The sequence below is a fragment of the Venturia canescens genome, chromosome 6, assembly GCF_019457755.1.
Source record: "Venturia canescens isolate UGA chromosome 6, ASM1945775v1, whole genome shotgun sequence".
Taxonomy (NCBI): domain Eukaryota; kingdom Metazoa; phylum Arthropoda; class Insecta; order Hymenoptera; family Ichneumonidae; genus Venturia; species Venturia canescens.
Genome location: NC_057426.1, coordinates 3,639,026 through 3,665,815, shown reverse-complemented (window position 1 = coordinate 3,665,815; position 26,790 = coordinate 3,639,026). Strand labels below are relative to the sequence as shown.

At 42.3% G+C, this 26,790-nt stretch overlaps 1 protein-coding gene across 11 annotated transcripts in view; it reads left to right on the top strand.

Annotated features, from left to right (window-relative positions):
• Window positions 1-25,580, top strand: part of sif (still life) — a 47,715-nt gene extending 22,135 nt beyond the window's left edge. For 6 of the 11 annotated variants that reach the window (XM_043422058.1, XM_043422055.1, XM_043422054.1 and 3 more), the window contains exons 12-29: window positions 10,271-10,416; window positions 10,653-10,920; window positions 11,483-11,626; window positions 11,735-11,917; window positions 11,997-12,266; window positions 13,090-13,260; window positions 13,440-13,626; window positions 15,771-16,037; window positions 16,237-16,517; window positions 16,707-16,901; window positions 16,974-17,082; window positions 17,159-17,338; window positions 17,435-17,553; window positions 17,666-17,842; window positions 17,948-18,135; window positions 18,268-18,668; window positions 19,353-19,574; window positions 21,956-25,580. In XM_043422058.1, coding sequence (XP_043277993.1) covers window positions 10,271-10,416; window positions 10,653-10,920; window positions 11,483-11,626; window positions 11,735-11,917; window positions 11,997-12,266; window positions 13,090-13,260; window positions 13,440-13,626; window positions 15,771-16,037; window positions 16,237-16,517; window positions 16,707-16,901; window positions 16,974-17,082; window positions 17,159-17,338; window positions 17,435-17,553; window positions 17,666-17,842; window positions 17,948-18,135; window positions 18,268-18,668; window positions 19,353-19,574; window positions 21,956-22,134 — 3,687 coding nt within the window. In that variant the 3' untranslated portion in view covers window positions 22,135-25,580. Of the gene's footprint in view, window positions 1-10,270; window positions 10,417-10,652; window positions 10,921-11,482; window positions 11,627-11,734; window positions 11,918-11,996; window positions 12,267-13,089; window positions 13,261-13,439; window positions 13,627-15,770; window positions 16,038-16,236; window positions 16,518-16,706; window positions 16,902-16,973; window positions 17,083-17,158; window positions 17,339-17,434; window positions 17,554-17,665; window positions 17,843-17,947; window positions 18,136-18,267; window positions 18,669-19,329; window positions 19,575-21,955 lie in introns of those variants that run through there. The other 5 variants (XM_043422060.1, XM_043422053.1, XM_043422051.1 and 2 more) reach the window with 4 other exon arrangements.
• The last annotated feature ends 1,210 nt before the right edge of the window (window positions 25,581-26,790 follow it).

The following is a 26,790-nucleotide window of genomic DNA, read 5'->3' as shown; positions in this document are numbered from 1 at the left end:
CAGAATTTCCACGAATCCAAGTAACCGTATGCGAGAGCGCAAGAGATGAACGAAAAAATGGCGAAGACTTTGACGAGTTTGTCCCATTATTCGGAGCTAACGATTCAGGCAACCTTAATTCCTCGATCGTGGCTGCTGGAAAACTCCATGAAAATGCAGTTCCCTCTTGAGAATGAATCTCTCGTCAATTGTGCTGCTGCACGAGGCCGAATAAAATATAAAAAGTGGAGAAACGAAAGTACGTACGCGTCTGCTAGGAACGAGGAGGAGGATGCTGACGTTTCGCTTCTTTACTCTTTGTGTGCGATGCTCCCTCGAAATACGTGTGACACGAGCAGCAGCTCGCCCGAAATGCGACGAGATATATTCGAGACCAAAGAGCGCTCGGTTACATGTATTTCCACGTGGCTTTTTATGCACGAATATTTTCATACTCGCTTTCGTACATATCCGGCCTCTTTGAAGGCATTTCTTTTTCATACACTCTTTCAAATACCCATTTGAGGATTTAAAGCACGCGCCTGACGAGAACTCGCTGTTACTACTGTCACAGGAAAAAGCACCGATGTGCTGGGCGCGAGAGTGTCTCGCGAATCCCTCACAAAAATGCCGAGGCGCAAATCCGGCCGAGCGCGAATCAAACTGCGAACGAATATTCACCCTTTCACGAATAATCCCCATCCACGAAATTTCAATTCGTCTCGCATCCCAAATTCTTACTGAAGAATCTTTAAACGAAAGTAAAAATTCCAAGGGCTCGAGCACATTCTTTCGAATGCGCTAAGAAGCGACCGAGCCCTCTCAAAAGCGTCGAACGTCGAACCGTCTGATTTGGAGGAAAATATTTTTAAAGCGAATTTCCGTCGCGATCCATTTGCATTCTAACACTTTCCAACATTCATACAAAAATCCACATTCACTCGTCTAAAAAGCGAATAAAGTGCCGAGAGAATTCGTTATATCGATGACGCACAAAAAAAGAAACGCTTGGACCGACTGAAACAATATTGAATCTGAGAAAGTTACTTTCGCAAAAGTTTCTATTGTCAGAGAAAACTTTGCGTACGGGATCTCGCTAAATGGTAGAAAATCTCGTTCAAAGTCCATCCTCGAGAACGCCCCTTGATGAGAATTTCAATTGAAAGCTCTGAACGATTGGTGAAAAATCATAATATTTCCTTAACCGTCAACGTTCGATTTTGTTCCACACAATGTTATTGAACTGCTGCTGCTCCCCGACGATGAAATAGGGACAGGCAGCACAAAATTCCGAGCACACCGCGAGGCTCGTAAAACCGATTGAAATGACGTTGCCTCAGTCGCAAGTTCTGCATCGAGAACGAAGCGAAACTTATTGTCCTCTCGAAGGAAAGTATCGGCGACGAGAGAAGCAAATTTGTCGTCACAATAATATCTTCTCGAGGGATGAAGTAGTCGGTAACTACTTTCGTATACAGAAATATCCAGGAACGTTGCATTGTACGATTGTGTATGAACGTGCAGAGAGCTCCAACCCTCTCGAATCTATTTTTATAGTGTGTGGTTAACGCGGCAGGAAGGCCACCCTTTCTATCAGTCCCTATCTCTCCCTCTCCCTATCGGAGTGTCCTTTCCCGCAACATCGATAACCTACTGACCCTGCTTCGCGTTCGCAATTCCCTCGTAGCCATCGCTTCTTCGACGATCTTCGCAGCAGCGCCAGCAGCATACGGTTAAACGGAACAGCGTTCCTCTCGTGCCAAGCCTTTGACGATGCTCATACACGTCGGCAAAGAGAGCTTTTTCCCATTCTCCGCCTGTTCGAGTTGCCTCGACGAATATTAACGGCTCGCGTTTGTTGGGATGCTCGAGGACATGGAGGAAGGAATTTGACGATTAGCTCGATCGATTTGTTGTATAAATTGCCACGACTTTTGTCCTCCCATTTGCAATTGCGACTGGACAACTATTGGAAACCAATCCCCATCGAAGGAGCGTCTCGTTAACGAACGAGCCGTTCGATCCAGAGCTTCTCGGATGCTCCTTCGAATTCCCATTGGCAATCAAAGTTCCCGCGACAGGCTTCCCTAAATTAACACTCAAACTAAAACATATTGCTCGAATACTGGACTCAAATTTCCAGCCATTTTTTTGCCTGCTGTCTAAGGAAATCCCACGCAAGTATTTTCCAACGTACTTTTACCCGTTCGAGAGAGAATCGCAGGCTCGTTAACACACGCGAATCACGCAATTCTCGACGCAGAGATTAATCTGTGTCGAGAAACGTGTGTAATTTAGCTTCACCCAAGCAGAGAGAGAGAGAGAGAGCGAGCTCGTGTCAGATAAATAAATAGGAAGAAATAATAAAAAGTGGAAAAAATAACGTTCGCGGGTACGTAATTCTCGTGATATATTATGAGAAAGGATAAGCTGGAATATCGTTTCGTTATACATCTCGCGATATAATATTCGAGAGTGATGCACAGAGGCTCTCGTTTCGCTAATGTTCTTCGGGTGCAGAGCTTTCCTCCTCTTTTCCTTTTTCCCCCCTTTTTATCTCTCTCCTCTTCTTGCCTCCTGCTTCCTCTGGGCTTTCTCGTTCGATATGATCGTTGCGAAAGTACGCGATGCACGTTTAGTGCTTTATAATGCAATATTTATGGCGCCATAGCGTGATACACAATCGTGTTATGTCGTGTCTGCTGAGAATGTATGCGCTCTTGGTATCTCGCTCGTCCACGTACGAATCATAAGCGTACGAGCGTGTACGAAACCACATTGCGTTATATAACCGCGGGCGCAAAAGCTTCTCGCTGCTCGTATGTCGTGCACACCGACTTGCCAACAGGTGCATGCGCATTAACTCTGCATTTTCTTCGGGGCGAAACCGAACAAAGGTTCTTACTCTACTTAGGATTATTAAGGCATTATACACACTTGTGATATGGCCGGATAAATGGAACATTTTTAGAGACTCCTCAGGTACGATGTCTGAAGAATATTCTCGCTAAATGTCATAAAGATCGGGGCATGCCTCGTAGCTGTGGGTATTTCGGGTTTTTTGAATAATGTTTTTTCAAAAGTGTTTTTAGAAAAATACCTTTGCGCTCGACGCGATTACTAAAAACTTGTAATCCGATCGGTACGAAATTTATACCACTTATTTATTATAATGATAGCTATAGGGCCTGGACGAAGGATTTCGTATTTAGTTGGAAAAAAATAATTTTAAGGAAAAACCGAAAATTTAGCAGCTCGAAAATGGATTTTTTGGGGTTAAACTGCCGCCATTTTTTGTTAAATCAACTTTTTTTACGAATCCCTCGACCAGGCCCAAGCTATTATTATAATAAATAAGTGATATGAATTTGGCATGGATCGGATTAATAGTTTTTTAGTTATGTCCACCGCAACTGATGCTCGAGAAATTTTTTAATGAAAAATTGTCCCCAATGGACATGCGCACTAATGAACCTCGTTCGAAGGTTTTTCAATAAACATTTATTTTCTTGCCGAAAGAAAATCAAGAAAATGACGTTTAAGGAAAACTTGACGAAGCTTTGCCAGAAAACTCGAGATAGGAACGCGCCACGTTTCACCTCGATTTTCTTGCCATTGCTATCGCGTGCGGAATGAATGTTTCTCCAAAAACCCACGGTTTCGAGATGAAAAAAGGCAAATATTTTCAACGCTGCTGGATCGTTTACCCGCGCGCGGCTCCCATCGCTCGGACTTGCACCTTAAAACATAAAAGCTCTCGTCTCGTTTTTTCCTCTCTTTCGCTGTACAAGGTAGTAGCGTTCTCTCCTGGTGAAGCACTCGAGAAACAATCGCGTCTTTCATACTACCATCTCGAGGAAAAGTTTTGCCTCGAGACGCGGAGAATTGTGAAGGAACAAGAGCCCTATTTTCCACGAGACATTTCCACATCGACCTACCACCCGGCCTCGCCGCTCCGAGAGCTCGTCCTCGTCTTAGCGATTCTTCAACAAAATCAAATTTTCCTTTTCTTTCGTAACAGAGCTGAACAACTTTAAACTGGACGAGCAACCAAATTAATAAATGGTTTTTTAACGCTTTTTTGTCATATTCACAAGTTCGTGAAATAACCGAGAATTCACCTTGCTGGATATTGATCAAATTTTATCACCGAGTCTGAAATAAAATTCAATCATTTTCATATCTACAATGATAACGTTTTAGTCCATTTTTCAAAATCTATCCCCTCCTCCTCGAGATTGGGAGTGAAAAGTAGTGAAAATGCGCTCTCGCCTACCGAGCTCCTCGTCGCCATATATTTCACCCTTACACGCCCGACTACAACGTCCACGTATAAACGTACATTGTTCGCAGCATCTCCGCAAAGAACGGAGGTTCCGTCCTCGAAACGACGTCGCCGAGAGCTCGGAGGGTTGCAAAGCTCAGAAAACGTAATGAGAGGATCGCCGAGGGGATTCAGTATATCTCCAGTGCGAGAGCCCATTGCTGCTTTTAGCACACATAGACAGAGACCCGGGAAGGTGTTTCGGGGTTGGTTAAGATGGAAAAGTCCATTGAACCGTATTAATTGACGGTTCGGTGTATCGAGTATGAGTATGGATTTAACTAACGAAATTAGGCTCGAGCGCGCGAGGGTGTTTAAATTCCGAGAGTTGGGCGAACATTGGGTTGGAGTAAATGTCGAGCTGAGTCGGGGCTCGGCTCGTTTTTTTAGAGCGTAGGATCCTCGATGCCCGATGAATTTAATTGATAAATGATTCTCCGTGTCTCTCGGAGTGGAATAAAATCTGAAAAAACTAAAGGACTCTGATAAAATTCGGCACGAGGGCGGAAGCTCGTGCGAGCTTCCCCGGAGGCGAATAAAAAAAAAGGAGCGGTTTCGCGAGCGAGCGATAATAAGTAAGCCCCCTCGCCAGTTATTCTCGAGCGAGTGACCACGCGGTTTGTTGATGCACGAGCTTTTGCATCCGAACACCCCAAGCTTCGTTAGCACTCGCTGTTTTCATTTATTCTCCTGTCCAAAGTCCCGGCGAGCAGCCCCGGAGGGCTTCGAGGCTTTTCCTAAATCCCTCCTAATTCCCCCCCGGCGCGTATTATTCCTCCGCGGAATTGAAACAATAGAAAACAGTTTGATGCAACAGCAGCCCTCCTGCCAGAGGAATGACAATATTTGCGGACATAGTAACGGCCACGACGGAAGCAATAATTCGCTCTTTGGCCCACGTCCAAAGCTCCGGGAAATCCAAACGTTCTTCAAACCCCGCACAGCCTCGCGTGCATTAATATATTGACACATAAATCTGTCATGCGCTATAGAAAGTGATAAAACAATCAAATTCAGAGCACTCGACGACAGATGTGGCCAGAAGGACTGAGAATTCTCCTAATTTTTCTTGCCGCACAATAAAACTCCCTTGAACACTTGGCCTCCTCGAAGTGTGCGCATCCCTGCAAAACGTCCTGTCAAATCCGTCGAATTTTCAAGCTCATCAAGCGAAAATGTGCTTTCAACACGATCATTAAAATTATTCCCGTGACCCAATTAATCGTCCAGTTAAACAAGCGGAATGCAAAATGGCATTTGAGAGCTGGCAATTGAGCATTTTCATGATCCCCTCCGCAGTAAGCATACTAAAATATCGTTCAGTCAAACGGTCGCTGCAACGTCGCGCAGGCATCCGGCTAGTGGAATTGTTATTAAACGGAAATACGAGAATAATGGTGCGAGTGGCCATAAATGGTGCGTTGACCGCGAGCGCCGTTAAATCGCTAACACCGTGTAAAGTTTTGATCGCACCGATGCCCCAGGCCCGTTCGGAGCCCCCTCGGTCATCCATTTCACTCGAGCGCCGACCTTTAACGAGCTGTAACACGACAAAATGTACAATCTCGTCATATCGAAATTTCGTCGATTTCCATGAAACTTATCGTTCACCCGAAAAGCAGAGATGATTCTCGCCTCCCATCCCGCACCGAACGTATATGGAATAAAAAGTGAGGTACAAGTGTCATTGGTCAAAAGTATAAGAAAGAAGATACTGAGGGGGAGGGAGCGAGCCGGAGCCCTCTTTTCACGCCCCTCTCGACCCCCGGTTCGCCAGTGCGTAGAGCCCGGCACAACCACCACCACTGGAGCCACCACCACCACCGGCAGCAGCACCACCACCGGGCCAACTACGTACGTCCGACCCCGGGTATTGATTCCCATCGCAGCAGCACCGGTAGCACGTTACCGAGGCGGGAGAAGGAGAGAGAAAGAGAAGAAACGGGAGCATATATCTGTGCACATGCACGTTAAGCGAGAGGGGGCGGCGGCGGCGGCGGGGGGAGAAAGAATTTTCTTTTCCGCGTTCTCCAGCAGCAGCAGCAGCAGCAGCGCACCATCAGTAAGCCAGCAGTACCAGAAACCGAGGGACCGAAAGGCCAGTCTGGAGAAAGCACGTTCGTGGCTGCTGGGAGGTTCTTGTGTTTCTCACCACCAGGAGTTGACGAGCAAGCGCTCTTGGTTGTTCGACCTGTTCGTGCTCCACGTTCCACCCTCCTTTCGCTGCTCTTCAAGCCTCCCTTCGGCCCGCTGGATATCTTGGCGCTAAAGCTGTGCCTCTCTCTCTCTCTCTCTCTCTCTCTCTCCCTCCACGTTCATGTATCCGCGTACGCGTGTGTACGGAGGCTCACGTACGCGAGTCTGGAGGCGTATACGTGCGCGGATTACGAGCGCGTTGCCTTCCATAGGCGAATCCGAGCGGCTGTGAGGACAGATCCAAATAAACGTTGAAGCGAGAAAGCTCTTGCATCCGGCAGCGGCATTGCGTCGCACGGAGCCCCCTCTCCGGACCGACGAAATATTCTCCTACGATTCGAGCTCGACGGGGAAACTGCACACACGGACTGGCTGCCCTCGAGCCAAGCGTTTTTTTTTCGTTATTTGACGAATTAGCGCCTCGGGGATCGCAAGTTTTATGCTCGATCATTTGGCACGTTGAGAAGAGCCCGAGAATAAGGCGACGCGCTCTTGCCAGACTCCACTTCGCACGACCCAGTGATCTTTGCTTGCTTTTCGTACGATCGAAACTCCCCGCGAATTGTTTTTCTTCACAAGCTTCCCTCGCCAGCTTCGCCCTCATGGACCACTGAAAATCGGAGAGGCTTTCCGAAAACTCGCGGGACTCGGGTGATGGATTATTGTGAGTGGAAATGTGCCTCTTTCTCGATCCACTTGTTTGGATCGGCCACTCGGAGAGGCTGGAATTTTCGGGATATACGATAATGTGCCGCGGCTTTTAATCCGGTTTAGAGTGATGTAGCCTCCCGCGAGAGGAGACACCAAGTGCAGCGGTTAATTTTCCTCCTGCCCTTTTTTAAATATTCTCGTTGCGTTGAAGCTTCGCTTTTAATTGACGATCATCGAGGATCTAACGAACACGAATAGACAGAGAATATCATTCCAGTGAACGCGCTCTCTTGCTCTCCTCGTCTCTCTTCAATCCTCAACGAAAATCTTTATCGTCCAGCAGATATAACGAGGAGCTTGAACGAGCCTCAGAGTGCAAGAGATCGATCCTCCTGTCGAAGATAAATAAAAGGCTTCTAGACCGATCTATGGACGTGCACTTAATGACTTTTCGTGAACTTGGAGACCCGAGGGATAATGGGCATCGACTATAAATAATGAGAAGGAATCGCCTCGGCGTATATACTCCGAGCAACGCTTGCTTCACCGATATTTTCCTGCGTCGCTGTCTTTAATGTTGATTGCAAAAGGGAGAAAGCTATTGACGTAAAAAGGATTTTTCAAGCTTAAAAGAAATATGGCGAACGAAGCGTTACTACTTTATCGCATATCCACGTGGCGCGGGTCTGACGAATGAACAAAGAAACAACGAATAATGTTGCACCGGCTCCTTAAAGGGAGCGAATCCTGAGAAGGGAAGCAAAACACTCACAAATATCCACTCTCTTCGTCCCTCAGCCATCTCGAGATTTGCCATTTTTTCTCCTTTTTTGCTGCTTCTCGTGCGAGCACATCGTCGTGATTGAAGATATTTTTTATTGCCGTCAATGGAACGCGCGAAATATCGACCAGGTACCTGGATATATATGCGACTCGAAAACATACGAGAAAAATAGAGATAAAGAAGGTGGAAGAATAATAAATGAAATCCCCTCGCGCACGAGAATTCCCGTGTCGAAAATACGACCTTTCGCTCCGATGAGGCCGGATAATATACAAGGAGAAACTAGGCTTTTCGAATATTTCGAAAAAAAAAAACACGAAATGCTGATGCAACTTTCGCCCTGCGCTTATACGAGTCTGTACCAAGTGAATGAATTATTTTAGAATAATAACTGTCCAAATGTAAATCGTTCGGAGAAATAATCGACGAATATATATAACGAATAAGAAGAAGAATTTAAAAAAAATAGAGATAAATCATTTATTTTTATATAGATGGTCCGTTTCGACGAGTATTTAAACAAATATTTCTATGTATACACAAAATGTCTTGAGAATCGAGAGTATATATATATATATATATATATATATGGGAAAAGAAACAACAACAAAAATGGTGAAAAACTTCGACAACGGAGTTGGGGAAACAAAAAAATGTGCTCGAGTTAAAGGGAAAAACGAGGTCAGAGAAAAATACGCGCTTTAACGATAATGAAGGGACTTTTCTCGAGCGTTATTTCGAGTCACAATAATCATTTTAACAAATAAACAAAATATACGTATTTAAGGGGAAAAAAATACTCTCGTTACTTTTTAACGTCTACGAATAAATGAATAAAGTGTGTAGCGCTTTAACGATAACGAATAAATTTATGTGAATGTGAAAATGCGACGGGAGGGGATGCAAAAATATTTTCGATACAGTTCGCCGCGTGAGTGCTGGGGAATTTGAGCATTCATTGAAACAAATAAAGTCAAAAAAGTGATTATAAAAACCGATTGAAAATTGCTTAGTTAATCGCAGATTTAACCTTTCGCAATAATAAAAAAAAAAAGATGGAAAGCTCAGAAAAAAATGAAAATCTTCTAAAGCCAGGGAGAAACGAAGTAAACGTTTTAGGGAAACGTGATTCGAATGGACAAGACGAAATTCTCCGTAATAAAATGAAGCAATCGTGGATGATTATTGATTATTGATTCGACAAGAATCGATAAAAATTCGGCGTAGCGTGGATCAAGATAGACGAATGATGGTAGATAAAGGATGGCCGTCGTTCGGTTATGCCTCCAATTATAACGAACTGTTCGATGATAATCCAAGTGGCAGTGGCGGTTACACAGACCTCGAGACACTTCACAAGAAACAGTGCAAAAAGTATTATTGTTTGTGCAAACGACACGAGATCAGTGTCATATGTATAAACGAAACAAAGAAATTGTATTGGTTCAATTGCAAAAACGTCGAGGAAAAGGTTAATCAGGGCTACGGGGAGGGCTATTATTGCAAATTATTGAAAATCATAAATGGAGCGTTGAATACCTGGGCGCAACGTTACATCGACGGTCTGAGCCACGCGAGGAAGGGAATAATGTTCAAGCTCAACGGCTCGACGAAGAAAAATATGAAGCTGCTTAAAGAGAGCTGTTATTGTCATTACCATCCGCACCTTACCGCGGACGATTGCAATGCGGACTTTCTCAAGAGAGTCGTAAGTTTTCAATGCGATGAAAAATCTTGTAATTGCTTTTTTTTTTTTTTTTTTTTTTTTTTCATTAATTTTAATCTCAAAATTATGGAATTTGGAAAAACTGAGGTTTCCCCGATCTCGTGATAATCTGTAACGGCGTCGCGATGCAAATTTCAAAGTAGAGCGCCAAGTCCCTGACGCAGAATCCGGTCCTCGATCAACGTACTAAAGTCATTAGCGAGAGTCGAAAGTTCGCAGTTTTTTTCATCCTCTTCCTGCTCCCGGGTAAATGAAGAGCGAAGCGAATACAAAAATGGCCAACAACTCCCTTGCGATTTTTGCGTTGTCCGTTACGACGGAAGCTGCACTGACAGAAAGAGTAGAAAAGTTGGTCGAGCTAAACGAATCCCCAATTAAAATACAAAAGTCATTAGCGAGCCCGAAGTTTTTCTTGTTCTTCGCCATTCGTTGTTTTCCTGTCGGGGACAATGTTTTGAACGAAGCCAATATTCTCGAGATCGTTTCGAGTGATAAACTCGGCACTCACTGAATTTCCACGCTCACGGAGGATCGCTTCCGATCGTCGAAACGCTCACCAACCGATCATAGCCAAATATTCATTCAACCCGAATCATCTTTGCTTTTCCAGATGTCCGACGACGACAGAATGTCGTTGACGACCGCCGTGAGCGATGACGACGACGGCGAAAGTGTCATGAACTCACCGTACAGTGGAAAACAGACGGGAACCGCTGCAGCATCGTTCAATTGTACTGGCGCTGTTCGCAAAGCTGGGTAAGTTATAAAACTGGAAAAAAAAAAAAAAAAAAAAAAAACGTCCAAATAACGAGAGAGCGGGCTCGGAGAACTTTGAAATCGTGGTAACTTATTGGACGACCGTTTCGAAAAGGATTGAAAAAATTGCGAGAAAAGAAAAGCCTCTCGAAAATCCGAAAGCTTCGATGACATTTTATTTCCATTCGAAAGCCAACGAGCCGAAGATCAAGCTTTTGCGTTTGTTTGATTGACAGATTTCTCAGCGTTAAAAAATGGCTGTTGCGCAAGAAGCACCAGATTGAATTGGCGAAGAAAAGAGGCTGGAAGGGTTATTGGGTTTGTCTCAAGGGTACGACACTTTTGTTCTATCCTTGCGATTCTCACGAGAGCAGAGCAGTGGAAACAGCACCCAAGCATCTTATTATCGTTGATGGTGCTATTATGCAGCCCATACCAGAGCATCCTAAGAGGGATTACATATTCTGTCTCAGCACTGCGTTCGGTGACGCTTATCTCTTCCAGGTATATTATCATCACATTTTTTTCACTCTCTGTTTCGACACTCCATCAATTTTTCTCGCCGATCACTGAGGCTCATGATCGGTTTTTCGACCCCGAGATTGCATCGTCAAGTTTTTCCGTTTTAATTCCTTCGGGATTTATTTTTATCTCGAAATTCAATCGAATCAATTATTTTTATTAAACGAATCTTTTGATCGAATTGGAACTATCAAAACTAGCGATGTTTTCAATAAAATTTGATTAAATAAACGTGAAAAGTGAATTGCTGCTCGTCGTTCGACTATTCTGACAGAACGAAACTACTCGAAAGGCTTCCAGCACATTTTTCGGCTCGCTCGAGCCCGATCGCTGATACTCCAGGCTCGATTACCTTTCAGACTAAAATAAAATTCTGCGCGGCTGAACAGAGGGTTGGAAAAATGAAGAAAAAAAAAAAAAAAACGTAGAAAACAAAATAATCGAATTGCAGCTCGGAAAAAAATGAAAGAGCAGAAAAGCTTGGTGGAATGAATAGCCTGCGATTGGTTTATACTTATATGGGAATATTCGCTCGAATTAATAGGCGCCGTGTCAAGTGGAATTGGAGAATTGGGTGAACAGTATACACTCGGCGTGTGCGGCTGCATTCGCTCGTCATCGTGGTAAAACCGGGACTCTTCATCTTCTTCAGGAAGAGATCGGCCGATTGGACAAGGCGATAGATTCGGTGAGTGAATTTATTCCGAGAGCATAATCGATTTCGTTGGTCGAATGAAACGGGGGGAGAGCAACGAGGAAGACGTTCGGGAATCGATAATTTTTTATGAATTTGTAGGATCACAAGCTGAAGCACATGGCCGATCTTCAGCAATCTGTCGTTTCGGACATCGAGATAAAACAGCAAATAAACAACCAGATCGTTCTGTGGGAGGAGAATTTGGAGAGATTGCACTGCGAACAATTCCGCTTGCGGTGCTACATGGCGAGCTTGCAAAGTGGCGAACTGCCCAATCCAAAGGTGAACCGAGCTTATACGAATATTCGAAAGCGCCAGATTATTTAATAGAGAAGTTTGAAAACTTGATTAATTAACCAAGTCGTTAATGTCGCAGAGCCTCCTGACCCACGTGTCACGCGCAACCAAACAAACGCTCTACAAACTCGGAGTATTTACCGTCTCTTCTTTCCACGCATTCATTTGTGCCCGGAGCCCCTCGTTACTCAACAATTTATTGGCTGGCCGTGGCGCCACTAAGAGGAGGCCCCCACTTTTGTCGAGATCGAACAGCGCTTCGAGCCGCAGATCGCTGCAAATATCCTCCAGGGACGAAGAAAAGTCGGTCAAGGTTTCCGTCCCGGAAAATCAGGTAACATTTTATTCGATCAGTGAACAATGAATACTCGGAGCGGATAAAATGTCCAGTCGCCAAGGTTCCCCGAGACTTTTCCTCCAACGGTTTTCATCCCTTTGATCGACTTTAAACTTCTCAAGTAATCAAACTTTTCTAAGGATTTTATTTCAAACGAGGGTTTCGAAAAAATGAGCTTCCTAACGCCGCTCACCACTTCGCCCAATATTCAATCAACTTTTCAAACACAAATTCCCTTTGATTTCAATCACCAGACAAATAATTTAACGCACCAGTAGGTAAAAAACAATCAACTTGTGGCACATACGTGTCAGGGGATTGATGATGAATGGCGCGCTCAACGGATCGAGTTTCGATGCTGTTACGCACGTGCAATTATCGAGACTCGTGTTCCAAATAATACGCGGCCCCTGTGTACACAACAGTAATTGGTGGAGGAACAACGAGCAAGAGAGGGAGAGAGAATCTCGGTGTTAATTAAGTTCGATCGAATTACACGAGTATTAATTGATGTTCGAAATTTATTGCTGGTGGCTCGAGAAGCTCCTCGGTAACTTGTCTCACAGCCCTATTTCCCCCCCGGGACGTTTCTCCAGCGATACGACGATGAGAGCTGGCACACTCGTCAGGTGTGAAATTCGGGTTGAAAGCGACGAAGTTCTCTCGGAAATGCGAGCAAAGTTTTCGTGAGGGAAGTTTGAGCCCCGCGGAAGGTGATAAAAATCGAGTTGGAAAAAGTGGCTCGTTCTAAAATCGATTTGATCTGCTCTTTCGTGCGCTTTTATGGCTGCTCGATAACTGAACGCTTTCGATTTGACAGCTCGTCTCCGTGTTTCTTCGGGATGCGATGACCGTCGAGGAATTCCTGGCGAGTGCCTGCAGCAGAAAAGGTCTCAATCCGATGGAACATTTCGTTAGAGTTAAAAAACGGAGGGACATGGAAGATCACAATTATTTCGTGCCACACAGAACCGACGGGATCGATACTTACGTGAGTCAATATTTCTCCCACCGCTTAGCCACGTTATTCTTAATTTTGTGATATTTCAAAAAATATTCATCCATCTGAGGAGGTTTAAGGGTCGTCCAAACTTTATCCGAAGCTCAATATTTTTTGGAGAAAGTTTATATTTCTCGCTTGTAAATTAGCTCAACCATTTCAATTCGCAGCTTCACACTCACGAAATCGTTGAAGTATGCGCTAAAATACTTTATCAAGTTAAATTACAACGCACGACCCTTGATCAAATGTGGGGCTTCTCCGTCGAGGCTGAACTCATCGAAAATGCGGACAGACAGGACGAACTGTGCTGCTATGTCAGCAGAGTCGAGGACAAAAGCGTCGCCATGCACAACGGTAAATACCGTTTTCGTCCTCTTCAGTCCACTTTATTCTACCTTGAAAATCGACTTTCGAAATGATTCGGCATGTGAAAACAGGCTGAAAATCACTTTGCTGTCCCATCGAATCAAAATGCTTACGAAGGCGTCTGTTTTTTTGTTACTTTCTCCGTCTCTCGTTGTATTGCACCAATGAATTTTTCTTCATAAAAACACGCTCGCTGTGACAGCGGGCGCAAAAATTTTTTTCTGCACACCTCAGTCGAAAGATAACATTTCTGCGCTGTCAAAACTGCACGCGCTTCATTTGTCTCGGCGGGAGCAAAAACTTTTTTCTACATTCCGAAATGTTTGACGTAATTATTTTTGTTACTTTTGACGTTTCACGTTTGAACCGATATTGCTTACGTGTTTTTTGAAAGGTTGTGTCTAGTCATCCGCAAACCGTACGAATAAGCTTATGTTATTCATTCGGAAATATGTTATGGAAATGCCATATTATTTCCAAGCACTGTTATCAAAACAGTACAAATCCGAACGAATAACATACATTTATCCTTCCAGATAAAATCAATGTGAAAGCCAAAAATAAAGTGACCAGGCTGATAAAATGAATATAGTCGTTCGGAATAATGATCTATTTTCAGGTTCATAAGAATGCAAATATTCATATTAATTATCTTTGCTAATATCTTGTTTTTTTTATGCCTGCCCTCCCCCGACCAGCAGCACTCGCTTCGCTCGTGCAGCAAATGTCGGGGCAGGCATCAAAACATCTTCTATCGATAGATGCGTACCAGCAGACGACGGGGCTGTCAATGATTTCGGAAGAAACGTAATTTCGACCGGCTATGAAGAAAAATAGTATACACCACACGGGCAGAAGTTTGACGCGCAGTGCAGGAATATCAAACTTTCTGCCCTTGTGGTGTAATATACTATTTTGTTAATGGAAAATTTTGTGAAAAAAGTCCAAAAATACTTTTTCCTCTCGTTATTGTAAGGATGGAGATTGAAAAATCGAATTACTTGAAACATTCTTTCGCTCGTTAATAGACAGAAAATTGATTGAATACCATCTCGCTAGATCCCGGCGAGGGATGATCGTTCAAAAATTCGACGCCTTTGTTTTCTAAAGCTTAAACAAATGCAGGAACAACGATTCAATTTTTCCGAGTTCAAAGAGCCCCGGGGATAAATGGCGAAAATCCTTTTTTCACATTCAAAAAATTCATATTTATTGTGATACGTTTTGAAAAACTCATGAGAAAAAAATGCTTTTCAAACGAGCCTCGAGCCCCCGGACTCCGCAGCGTTTGAAACGGCAAAAAACTTGAAAATCGATAAATATCGTCAGGGAGATTTCATGGTCGAAGGATTTGGCCTGCAAGGGTTCGATACAGCTCGTTACATTGAAGGTGAAGGGTCACGGTCAATAAATCAATGATGATTTAGCACCGTTTAATTGGTACCGAAAACCGAGAGGTAAAATAGAGGAAAAAATTGTTGAAATTTAGCCGGGAGTGGAAGGTCTATAGGTTTATTTTGTGGCTCCCGCGGCTATTGGTTATTCATCGATTTTCCGTCGCTCACCGCTCGTTGCTCGCGAGCAAAGTCCTCGTAAAGCACTCGACGATCGCGCTCTGGTGAACCGTTCTTGACGCGTTTACCCACGTAAATATATCCGCGCAGCTTGAATCCGTATGAAGGTGCGCTGCGGCTTTAGCGATACGTACATGTATTAATTCTGCGAGGGAAGAAAACTCCCCCGGGGATGCAGGAGGGCGGAACGCTCGGGATGATTCGAATCTCGCGTTTCTCGCTTGCGTTGGCTCGATATAATAATCACAATAACACGGAATCATCTCGAAAACAGAAGTTTATTATTTTTCTTACGTCACTTCCAATAACGTCGAAAGCGTTACGCAGGATCGAACGCGAGTAATGAACAACGAAGGTTTTCCACCATACGAATCGATATTTTCTAATCAACGTTATTTTCGATCAACTTTTCGCAATTTTTATTCTAAAAATAAAAATGCTTTCTTTAAACTCCATTCCTTTGGTTAGACATTTTTTTCTGTCTCGAAATCGATTTTCCTCGGTTTCGGGGACTCGTTTACTTTGCCGGTGGAACTTAAAAATCACTCGGTTTTTCAGGTATCATCAAAAGCGACGAAATAATGGTGATTAACGGAGCGATTGTGAGCGATCTGGACATGATGTATCTCGAAAGCGTGTTGCAAGAGGAATTGGCACTTTGTATGATGATGAGATCGTCCAGAACCGAGCCTCCCGATCTCTCGGGCATTATGAGAGTCACCGACGACATCATCGAGAGCCTCGTTTGTCCCCCACCACCGACCGACCCACCGGTCATCAGTGAAGAAATGATAACCGGGCTCATCGTTCCGGCACCGGGGTGGAGTGAGTCTGCCCTTAATTTCGATCACTCTTATCATCGTTTCGTCAAATTTTGTCGAATGTGGGAGTGACAGTTTTGGCTCTGAACGATTGAGAATCTGATGAATTTCAGTTTTTGCTGATTCTCGTCAAATAAACAATTAGAAATTACGATCGACTCTCATCGAACCCCCAATAAATTTGGTTAAAAAATGATTTTCAGGCAAAGACGGAATGATGCAAGACTCCGCACCGGGTTCCCATCTGGAGAACGGAAAACAAACGTCGCGGACGAATTCCTTCGAGATTGAAAATTTGTTGAAAACGGCAGAACAAGTTACCGGCATTTGCCGCTCACCCGGTGAGACGAGAAAATCCAGCCCTACCGGAAGCGTCGTCAGTTCGCACTCCCAAGTACTAACTCCGAGTCGACAATTGAGTGATGCTGAAAAGCTCAAGAAAGTCATTTCCGAATTGATCGAGACTGAACGAACTTACGTAAAGGTACGACAAAGCTCAAAATTCAATCGAACTTTGTTCTTGACAGGGGAGTCGAAAACGAGCCCAATTTAAGGGGAATTTAGGATCGTTTTCAACCCCCACTGCACTGCTGGCTCAAATGATTTTTTTTCCCTTTCGCATTGATTATAAATTAGGTATTAATGAAAAAAAAAAAAAAAAAATTATTTGCAGAATTTAAATAACTTGCTGGAGAATTATTTGGAGCCCCTGAAACGCGAGACTTTTCTCTCGAACGCTGAAATAAACGCACTCTTTGGTAATATCCAAGAAATCATAACGTTTCAACGACAATTTCTGCATAGTCTCGATAACATTATGGAGGCTGCGGTAGATTTCGAGGAGTACGACGTCCCCAGCCAATTTCAGGTAAAATAGCAAACAAATAATGACGTTTCTGACTCTCGCCGGATGACCATTTTTTTTTTTCACTTTGTACAGAATGTTCTGTTCGCCATTGGAAGTGCCTTTTTACATTACGTGAATCACTTCAAGCTGTACAGCTCGTTCTGTGCCAGTCACTCGAAGGCCCAAAAAGTTTTACACCCGAGTAAGTAGGCTAAAAAACGAAACGACTCGAGATCTTTACTGACGAGTGTCAAACGAGAAATCATTTGACTTTGCAGACGAAGGAAATCAAGCCTTACAAGAATTCCTACAAGCGAGAAATCCTCGACAGCAACATTCATCGACCCTCGAGTCTTATCTGATAAAACCAATTCAAAGGATATTAAAATATCCTTTATTATTGCAACAATTGAAAAATTTAACGGACGAACGCAGCGAAGAACACCAGCACTTGATTGGTGAGAAATCCCCCAACAATTGGTGGCAACGGTTTCTTGAAATTCTTGCGATTTTTTAAGCATCACACTCTCATGAGGATGAACTTTATTTTACAGAGGCACTCAAGGGCATGGAAAAAGTGGCTGAACACATCAACGAGATGCAAAGAATTCACGAAGAGTACGGGGCTATTTTCGATCATTTGTTCAGGCAGCATCAGAAATCGTGCAAACAGGTAAATTCAGCAAATTCAGCGTTTCTTGTGAGGTTTCGAATAATTTCGATTGCATAATTGTGAGAGAAACGCAGCTACGATTCGATTTTTCATGACAATACGGTGCTTTCAGCCAATCGATCTGAGTCCCGGTGATTTGTTGTACTACGGTGGAGTCGAGTGGTTGAACATCTCCGACTTTCTTGGCAAAATCAAAAAGGGTCTGGAGCTTCATGCGATGTGCTTCGTTTTCAAATCAGCTGTTGTTTTCCTGTGCAAGGAGAGACTGAGGCAGAAGAAGAAACTTATGGTGATTATGAAAGAAAGGAGGAATATTTATTGCTCGAAAATTCAGAAGTTTCAATAATTCGCTCGACCGGTCGACCGCTGATTTTTCGATGTTACAAACTTCCAGGGCGTTTCGACAAAAACGAATTCCAGCGAGGTCGAAATCATTCGCTATCAAGTGCTCATCCCTGTGACCGAGGTCCAGGTTCGTGCGAGCTGCGCCAAGGACATGGACTCGCACTTCCTTTGGGAATTGATTCATCTACGAAGTCAGTTGCAGAGACGCTCGGAGAAGGTTTACGTTCTCTCGAACAGGTACAACGAGCTGTGAAATTGAAATGCGATTTTATTATCGCTGTTCGAAGCTCAATTCCATAAAAAACATTTTCGAGAGGTTTTTTGGCGTCTCATTCTTGCAATTCGTATTTTTTTTATCTTCGTCCCCAGCACGACCGAGTTCAGGAACGCATTTTTGAAAACAATACGCCAAATAATACGAGAATCCGTGAGAAACATGAGCATACCATCGACCAAGCCGAACATCAGCCAACCACCGATGACTTTGTCACGGATATCGACGGGGCACGTTGAAAAAATGGACAAACCACCCATCTGCCCTAGTCAGGGACAAAACGGAAACGGCCAATCGCAGACTGGCGCTGTTTCGAAAAAAGCGGGTAAACAACAATTGTTGTCTAACATGCTCAATACCAAAAGAAAGTACAGCCATTCGAAACCGTCGATCGATCACGAAAGCTCCGAGGACAAGGAAACCGAAGAACCACAGCCGAGTCAACAACACCAACCGACCTTTCGCTCGAGAAGCAAAACCATCAGTGATACCTCAGGTTAGCAAACACATTTTTCTCATCATTGACTGGAGATCCCTGCAACGCATAAGAATAAAATTTTCATTTTGGCGTTTTCGTACGAATTTTCCGTTTCTTTGAATTCCCATCAAATGCTTTTTTCCCAATGCAAGTTTTTCGTCAAATACTTTCTGAAAAAAAGCTTCGTTACAAACCATTTTCAAATGATTTCCCTAATTAGAGAGGCTCCCAAAGAGGGGCCAAGTAAAATTCCGTAAAGCTCCAATAAATATCTCAAATAATTGATCGAATAGAATTTGAGCACGAGTCAAAACAACGATGAAGTTTCGTCTCGCCTCGCTAATAGGGAATTCGAGAAAACGGTTTTACACAATAATTTCGAGCACAGACAAATTTCAATCGTTCGAATGTACTTCGATCTTCGGTTTTTCAAGGACTTCCAAACATTCAGAAATTTTTTTGCCCCACTTTTTTCCTGAAACACCATCAATTTTATCGTCCGAGCACTTCTTCGAAGCCTCAATCAATATGAGAAGTTCGAGCAAGATAAAAAAAAAAGCAGAAAAATGGAGCATTCGAAGGTCGAGATGGTCTCGAAATGCCTGGAAGTTATTGCACCAATTAGCTCGAGCAGACAGCTCGAGTGTAATAGTTAGTAATTATTGGATGTAATATATAGTACAGATCGATCGTTGTGTTCAGGAGAAGTGAAAGTCGAAATGGATTCGGGTACCAAGTCCGAGGGTGAGGAGGACTCGCAGGCTTTTTTAGGGGAGAAGAAAACGAGTTTGGGGCGGACGCCGAATCATCTGACGTTAAGCACGACCTCGACGATTTCGGCGGGAAGTACAGGTAGTCAGGCGCGATTAATACAATCCTCGCATCATCCGGAGAATTATCAGCCGATCGCTGTCAAGGAGCTTGGTAAGAGGCGTACGAGAATGCCTAAAAAACTTAAATAAATTATCGTTTCGATATTCAAACAATTCTTTCCAATTACTTAACGAATTTCAAACACACACGAAGGTTTGAGCGACTTGGAGTGAAATTTCAGTGGGTCCGAGTTACCGAAATTGCGTTAAAAATTCAAACATTATTTCCCTTACATTTAGTTGTCTCTTTTGGGATTTTTCTGGGTTCGTGGTTTGTTGAAAATTCTGGTGGGCACCGTGAGGGTTCGGGGATGAAATTTCCACGTCAATTGGCTCAAACCTCTTTGTGTGGGTTTATTTGCAAATCGAAAATCGATCATTGGCCATTTAAATGCTACGATTGTCCTACTTTGTTGGCCTATACATAAATAGAAAGAGAAAATCGTTGATTACTCAGTTGTACACCTTTGCGATTATAACTGTTATTGCCCATGGTAGAAAAACGTAGGATACGTACGAATTTTAGTACACGAAAACAACACACAAACGAAGATGAGAAATCATTCGATTTCCACGACTTCGCGATGCTCTTGAACCAAACAAACCAAAGATTTCGAATTTTCACATTTAAAGTTTCGAGCTTCTATTGAATATATAAATATTTAACGAATGTTGAATCGAATATTAAATATTGTAGAATTTAACGCAGAGTATCGTTGAATTTTTTCTCCGCGAGTCATCACGAGCCTCGTTGCTATAAAATAAATGATAAATTCTTAACACTTACGCACACGAGACACGAATTATGCTAATCACACTAGAAATTCATGAGCCATAGAATTGAAAAACGAAAAACAGAAACTAAAAAATTGCATGCAGCCCTCGATCACAGGCGTCGACTTTCCGGGTGCTCGAAAATAATTCCCAACATTTTCTTGCACGTTTTTACGGCACGTTCCTTCACAAAATAAATTGAACAAAACGAATAACCGAATAATGTCATTTTGAAAATTCATTTTGTCGCTAATCTTACGCCATGAGTATTGTTTGTGTCTTGCCTAATGATTTTTAATATCTCATCATCGCCACATGTTCGTTCTCGTAATTTTCATTATCACTTTGATTATCCATCGTTCATCCATCATTAGATTTTTTTACATTTGCAATTCTTTTAAAATAACAAAATCATATAAAAACGAAAGAATGGAGGGAGAACGTTGCTTGTTGCTCGTCATTTTTCGATAACGTGCAAACATTAAAAAATAAAATTTAAAAAAAAAAAAAAGAAAAAAACAAGAGTAAAAATACAATGAAAACATTGACAATAATCAACGAAATACGATTTTTGATGCTCGATCAGAGAAACGAAACGATCCAATCGCCTCGTTCATTGGGGCAAATGATAGGAACGTTGAATTTTATTGCTAGGACAATACGATTGCGTTTTGTCAATGAAAGGATTAATCTCGTGGACGAGATAAGCTCCCGAATCATTTAGTGTCATGCAGGAATCAATTGAAAAAAAATTCTATTTTTTTCAATTGATTAGAGAAAAAGAACGACGAACGTGTATGTGTGGGTTAATTATTATCATTGACGTTTATGAGTGTCGCGAGTATTAGCGTATATTTTCATAGAAAAAAAAAACAATGTAAATTTTAGTTAATTATTTTCCCCTTCGAAAAGTCGGCGCCTATGTTCCGAGGCGAAAGAGCTTAGCGATAGAGGCTAGAACAAAAATTTGAGAGCGCCAGTCGAACTCCAATTTCACTCTCTTTCCTCCCTTCCTTTGATTTATTTTTTGTACAATTTGTTTTTTTTCTCCTTTTCGCGTTCCAACACTTTTTCTCGACGAGGCGTTACCTCGATTTCTGTTTTTCGTTGTCCCAGGGCCGAGGATCGTTCGGATGGAAAATTACTGAATACAGTCCGGCGAAGCGATGAATTTTCATTTATTGCTGAAGATTTTTATGATTCTTTCGATTCAATTCCCTTAAAAAATTGATCTGCATCGGGTCTCGAAAGCTTATTTAACCCCCCCCCGGAGTCTCTGAATCCACAATTCACATCTCAGAGTCTTAAAAAAAAAACGTAATATTCAAATTTTCTCAAATTTTTTTTTCCACACTCGAAAATCAATATTTCCGTTGATTTCGTCGTTGTTTTTTTTCCCCCAAAATACTCGACAAAATCGATGAAAAACATTTGCCAAAGCTGCTCCTTAGATTCTTAGCTCTGACGAATTGTGAAATTGGCGATATAAAAAAGCTTCGAAATTGAGCGTCGACAGAATTTTCCATTCGCTCAAAGATCGTACGCCCTCCAAGGTCGAAATGAGCCTCATTTTTGTCTTATTCATAATCGAGGAACTCGAATGCCAATGTTGAAAATAAGAAAGCTTCATCGAAGAAAAATTTGCGTGTGTTCAATCAGGTTCGCCGATATGGAAGCCGCGGGAGTTACCTTCGCTCGGGGAGGCCACAACGTTGCCGCGAAAGGGTAAGTCCGCCGGTGAATTTGCGGATATGAGCTCGGCCCACAGCGCCTCCCGAAAGTCTCTCATAGAAATCAATAATTGTGCTCAACAATCTAACTTTAATAATCACGTTTAAGTTTTCATTATTTTTATCCGTATTATTATTAAAAAGAAAAAGAAAACGAGAAAAAAAAAATACGAAACAACACACGAACACACGAACGCAAACACGAAAACGCACACGTGAAAACACACACACACACACGCACACGCACACACACACACACACACACACACACACACACACACACACACACACACACTGCTTGCGCAGAAATGGAAAACACTAAGAAAAAAGAAACCAAAAATAATAATAATAATGGATAATGAATAAATAATAATAACAATAATAATAATAACGACATTAATAATAATACTATTAATTCATTTCCGAAAGACACGATACGAAGAGAAACAACCGTGAGACAATATATGTGAGACAAATGCGAGAGAAAGCGGCTTGGGGCGGGGGCGGTGGGAGGGGGGGGTGAGGAGACGAAAATCCGAATCGAATGAGAAATGATGAAAAAATAGCACGAGAATGACGAAAAGATGAAGTAGTGAGCGAATAGATTGATAAGAGAAATTCAAAGAAAAGAAGAATGAATAAAGCGATAAAGACACGAGAAAGGAAAGAAAAGTAAGGCGTTTATTTGAAAAAATTGATAAATTGTAATGAACGTCAAATAAGTTTCATCACCGAGGTAGTATAAGTAACATTGCTATATTCGATTATATTATTGTGTAACGATATCGATATATCTATAGCAGGCTTTGCTGTCCTGGTTGCGGTGCGTACACCGAAAAACGAATTTCTCTTGTTCGAAATATTTCTCGAAAGGTTGAAAAGTCAACATTCCTTCCTTCCTTCTTCTTCTGAATATCATTAAAAATGGTGCAACGATTAAATTGCTTCGACGTTGGAAATGTATGGAGAAACACTGAACGAAACGCACACAGAGGGCAGGAAGTGCTGAGTCGAGGCAAAGAGCCTCGGTTTAAAAATCTCTTGTTTCCCATTTATGATTTTTCTATGATTTTTTTTTCCCCTCCCCCAACTTTCAGACTGTAGAAACGAGGCATTCCAAACACTTATTTTTTCGACCTTCTTTCTCATGGGCAGCAAAGAAATGTGTAAATAATATGATTACGGAATCGCTGCGAATTGGCAAACCGAAAAAAAAAAAAAAAAAAAAGAGCAAATTCGAGAAGTTTTGGAACGGTGAGATTAAGGAGAAACGAAAAACCTTGTTGGGGATTGAACGAATAGAAATATGTCGAGGGGAATGCGCGCGCATTTGGAGAGACCAGGGGATGTGCGAATTCAAGCGTTTGAAGGAGCCTGCGAATGCGGGGAAGAGCGGCAATCGTGTGAATCGAGAAACAATCGAGTCCTGCGATTCGAGGCTGCTGGGCGACATAGCTCATTTATTTTTACCGTTACTCAAGATATACGAGAGTCAGGAGCCTCGAATCGGGGCCTCGTGAGGGCCGGGAGGGTAAAAAAACATCGTGCGAAGGCTGCGGAGTATAAATGCAGAAGGAGAATCGATGAAATTGCTCATTAAAAAACGAAGCGATGCACGCAGAAGCGTCGATCTAGTTAACAAAACTTTAAATAACGGAACTAAAAGAATTCTCGTACAGTATAGAGATAAACGTCAATCATAAACGAACACATACAAAGTGAAATTTTTCAACGAACGAAAGTTCGAGGAACGAAGAAGCGCGCAGGAAACGAAAGAATCAGAAAGTGCTAAAAAAAAAATCGAATCCGCGAGCGACAGAGAAGTATTGACAACGTGTAAGCTAAACCAAAGAAACTGAATGACGTGAAAAAAGGGAGAAAAAAGCGAAGAGCTGAAAACGTAAACGATAAAAAATTTTAAATAAGAACAAACCGAACGGTAGAAAATATTCGAAAGGAGAGCCAAGAAAAAGAAAAAAAGAAACGCGTGGACGTGGTGAGAAAAAAAATGAATAAAAATATTTAAAAAAAAACAAAATATGAAAAAGAACAAAAAAAAAAATCTAACGATATCCGATGTGTAACACTGTTATAATTGGTATATTAATTAAACGATATTGAGGGATTAATTCGTGTAAATTAGAAGAGACAACAGAAAGTATCCATACATAGATGAATACCTACCATCAGAAGCAAAAAAAAAAAAAAAAAGAAAAGAAAAACATTGAACAATGCATACGTACGTATATATGTCACATGTATGTTTATACATATTTATATACGTACGTACGTTAAAATATAAAGATACTCTATTAAACGTATACTCGAAGTACCGAATGATGTTAATTAGCTCGTTGCGCGCGCCCGGCCCAGCGCACTATCTCCGCCGAGACTAAAAACCATCGTTTTTATCGCAGGAAGATGCTTACGATCGAGTCTCCTTGGGGAAATGATATTTCGAATGAATAAATGATTATTAGTTCGGCATTGAATTAGGAATTAATTAGCAGGGAATTCCGATCGTAATTCGAGCCTGGAAGGTTTTTTGTCACCAGGATTTGGCACGAGGAGAGAGTTTTTAAAAAATTTCATAACGACGAATGATAATTGGCGGGAGAATGAATTATCAAAAAACTGAATATTATTACGGTCGGATGAAACTGAGAAATGTCAGTTCTCTTTTATTCATTCGAAAATTCGATCGTGCGTGAGCATCGATCGACGCTTTCTTGTATCGATGAACTTTTTACGTTTACAATTTGATCGCGTCCATCAAAATCCACGATAAACCTCGCGGTCGTGAGATCCTGTCGAATCTCACTCGTCCAATCTTCGATTTTTGCCACTCGTCCTTCAACCTCCTCTCTCTCTCTCTCTTTTTCTCTGACTCTCTCGCCCCCCCCCCCCCCCCCCCCCATACTCTCGTCATAAGCCTCGTTTTTCGGTAAGAAAAAGTATCTCGAATTTACCACTTTTGCAGTTTAATATACCTCCTTGAGGAGAGAAACAGTCGTCGAGGAGACACGAGGAAAAGTGAAGTGCCAACGTGTACACTCACGTTTATCGATAGATCAATATATTATCACGAGAGTTTTAATGTCGAAACGAGGCTTCTGGGGCTCGTTCATAAGCGCCGACTTTTGAATATAAAAAAAAAAAACAAACAAACAAACAAACAAAAGAAAAAACAAATTACCATTAAAACGAATCAATATAAAAAGCAGACGCTAAAACGATGAAAAAGTGTTTAATCGTATCGAAACTCACGTACCAGCATCGCTTTTCTCGTACATTATTTAGCTGATAACCAAGTTTTTGTGTGAATATGATAGTGTTGATTGCAGTAAATTGTATAGAAATCGGATGCTCAAGCATGTTTTAATCACGAATTGTATTATACTTCCGTAATGATACACGATTTTGCTTATATATTTTATTGAATTATTTATACTCATCTGTAGGCGGTTTGAAGGAAATTATTTCGAGCATCCCGATCGTCGCATTATTAGCGCGTGAGATTGAAAAAAATTAAAACAAGAGAAAGAAAAAAAAAAGAAAAACAATGTATAAAAACACGATTGAGAAAGCATCTCGTATCCTCGACGCACTTTGCTCGTTATCGCGATCCTCTTCGCAGCGTCGAAGTTCCCTTCTCGAATTTTATTATCTCAGATATTGCGTATATAAAAACATTGGGATCGTGGAATCTGGGAGTTTCAATAGTTCGAGGCGAGTGCTAACGTCAGATGGACGCAAAGCGAAATCGCATTTCTGGATGCCTGCGCTCTCGTGACTCGCTGCTGAGTCACGGGACAATCGACATGCACACGCACATGTAAAATTTTAAGGACGCAAAAGTAGTTGATCGCGATGAATTGTGTAGTTTGGCACGAAACGAGCGATGGAGAATCAGTCGAGATAGGCCTTCAGGCGCACGCTTTCCACTGGGTTTATATCTTCGACGTTGCGATTCCAATCGGAGCTCGAGTCAGCAGATAAAATATTAACTGCGAGAAGGAAAAGCAGCGACGGGAGTCGGGCTTAAGTCGTTTTTCAATCGACAGGAGACAAGAGAGTCGTTGGAGGAAACATTTTTTTTATCAGATTCGATAATGAGCGAGAAAAAAATGGAGCGAAATGGGCCATAAATCGATGCGGGGACGCGGAGTGGGCAGTTTTTTAAAATTCACACCTTTTTATCTTACTCGACTCGGGTAAACGGTAGAAAATGAAAAACCAAACGTCAGGGTAATTTCGTGAGTGTCAAAGTGTGATAAGAAACTTAAAAGGAAAATAATGGAAAAAGTTGAACGAGGGGGACACAAATGTCCGAGAAATATACGCCGATTTATCATCGAAGATTCCATTTGTACGAGACAATTACGCGTTTCCCGCCCCTCCCCCGACAATACTCGCCCCTTTTCTCGGCTCCGAACAATTTTCGTTCTTATCTCGAGGAATATGTCGCGATAATGACGACAGTATCGATGGTACGATCATTGCTCCAGCGATGCAGGTGTGAATCCCCACTTTTTTCGTCCGATTAAAATTAAAAAGTATACACGAAACGGGGAATGACTCATGGCCTCAACACTCTTTTGCGTCGAGCCACTCGTCAACATTTTTCCGAATTTTTCGCCCACTTATCAGACCCGTGAAGTCCTCGTTTGTATTTTTTCATTCCTCCTGCGAAAACTCGTTTTTCGATCCACTCACGATCTTTGTAATTTTCATCTCTTCACAAATTATTCCGATGTTTCGTCC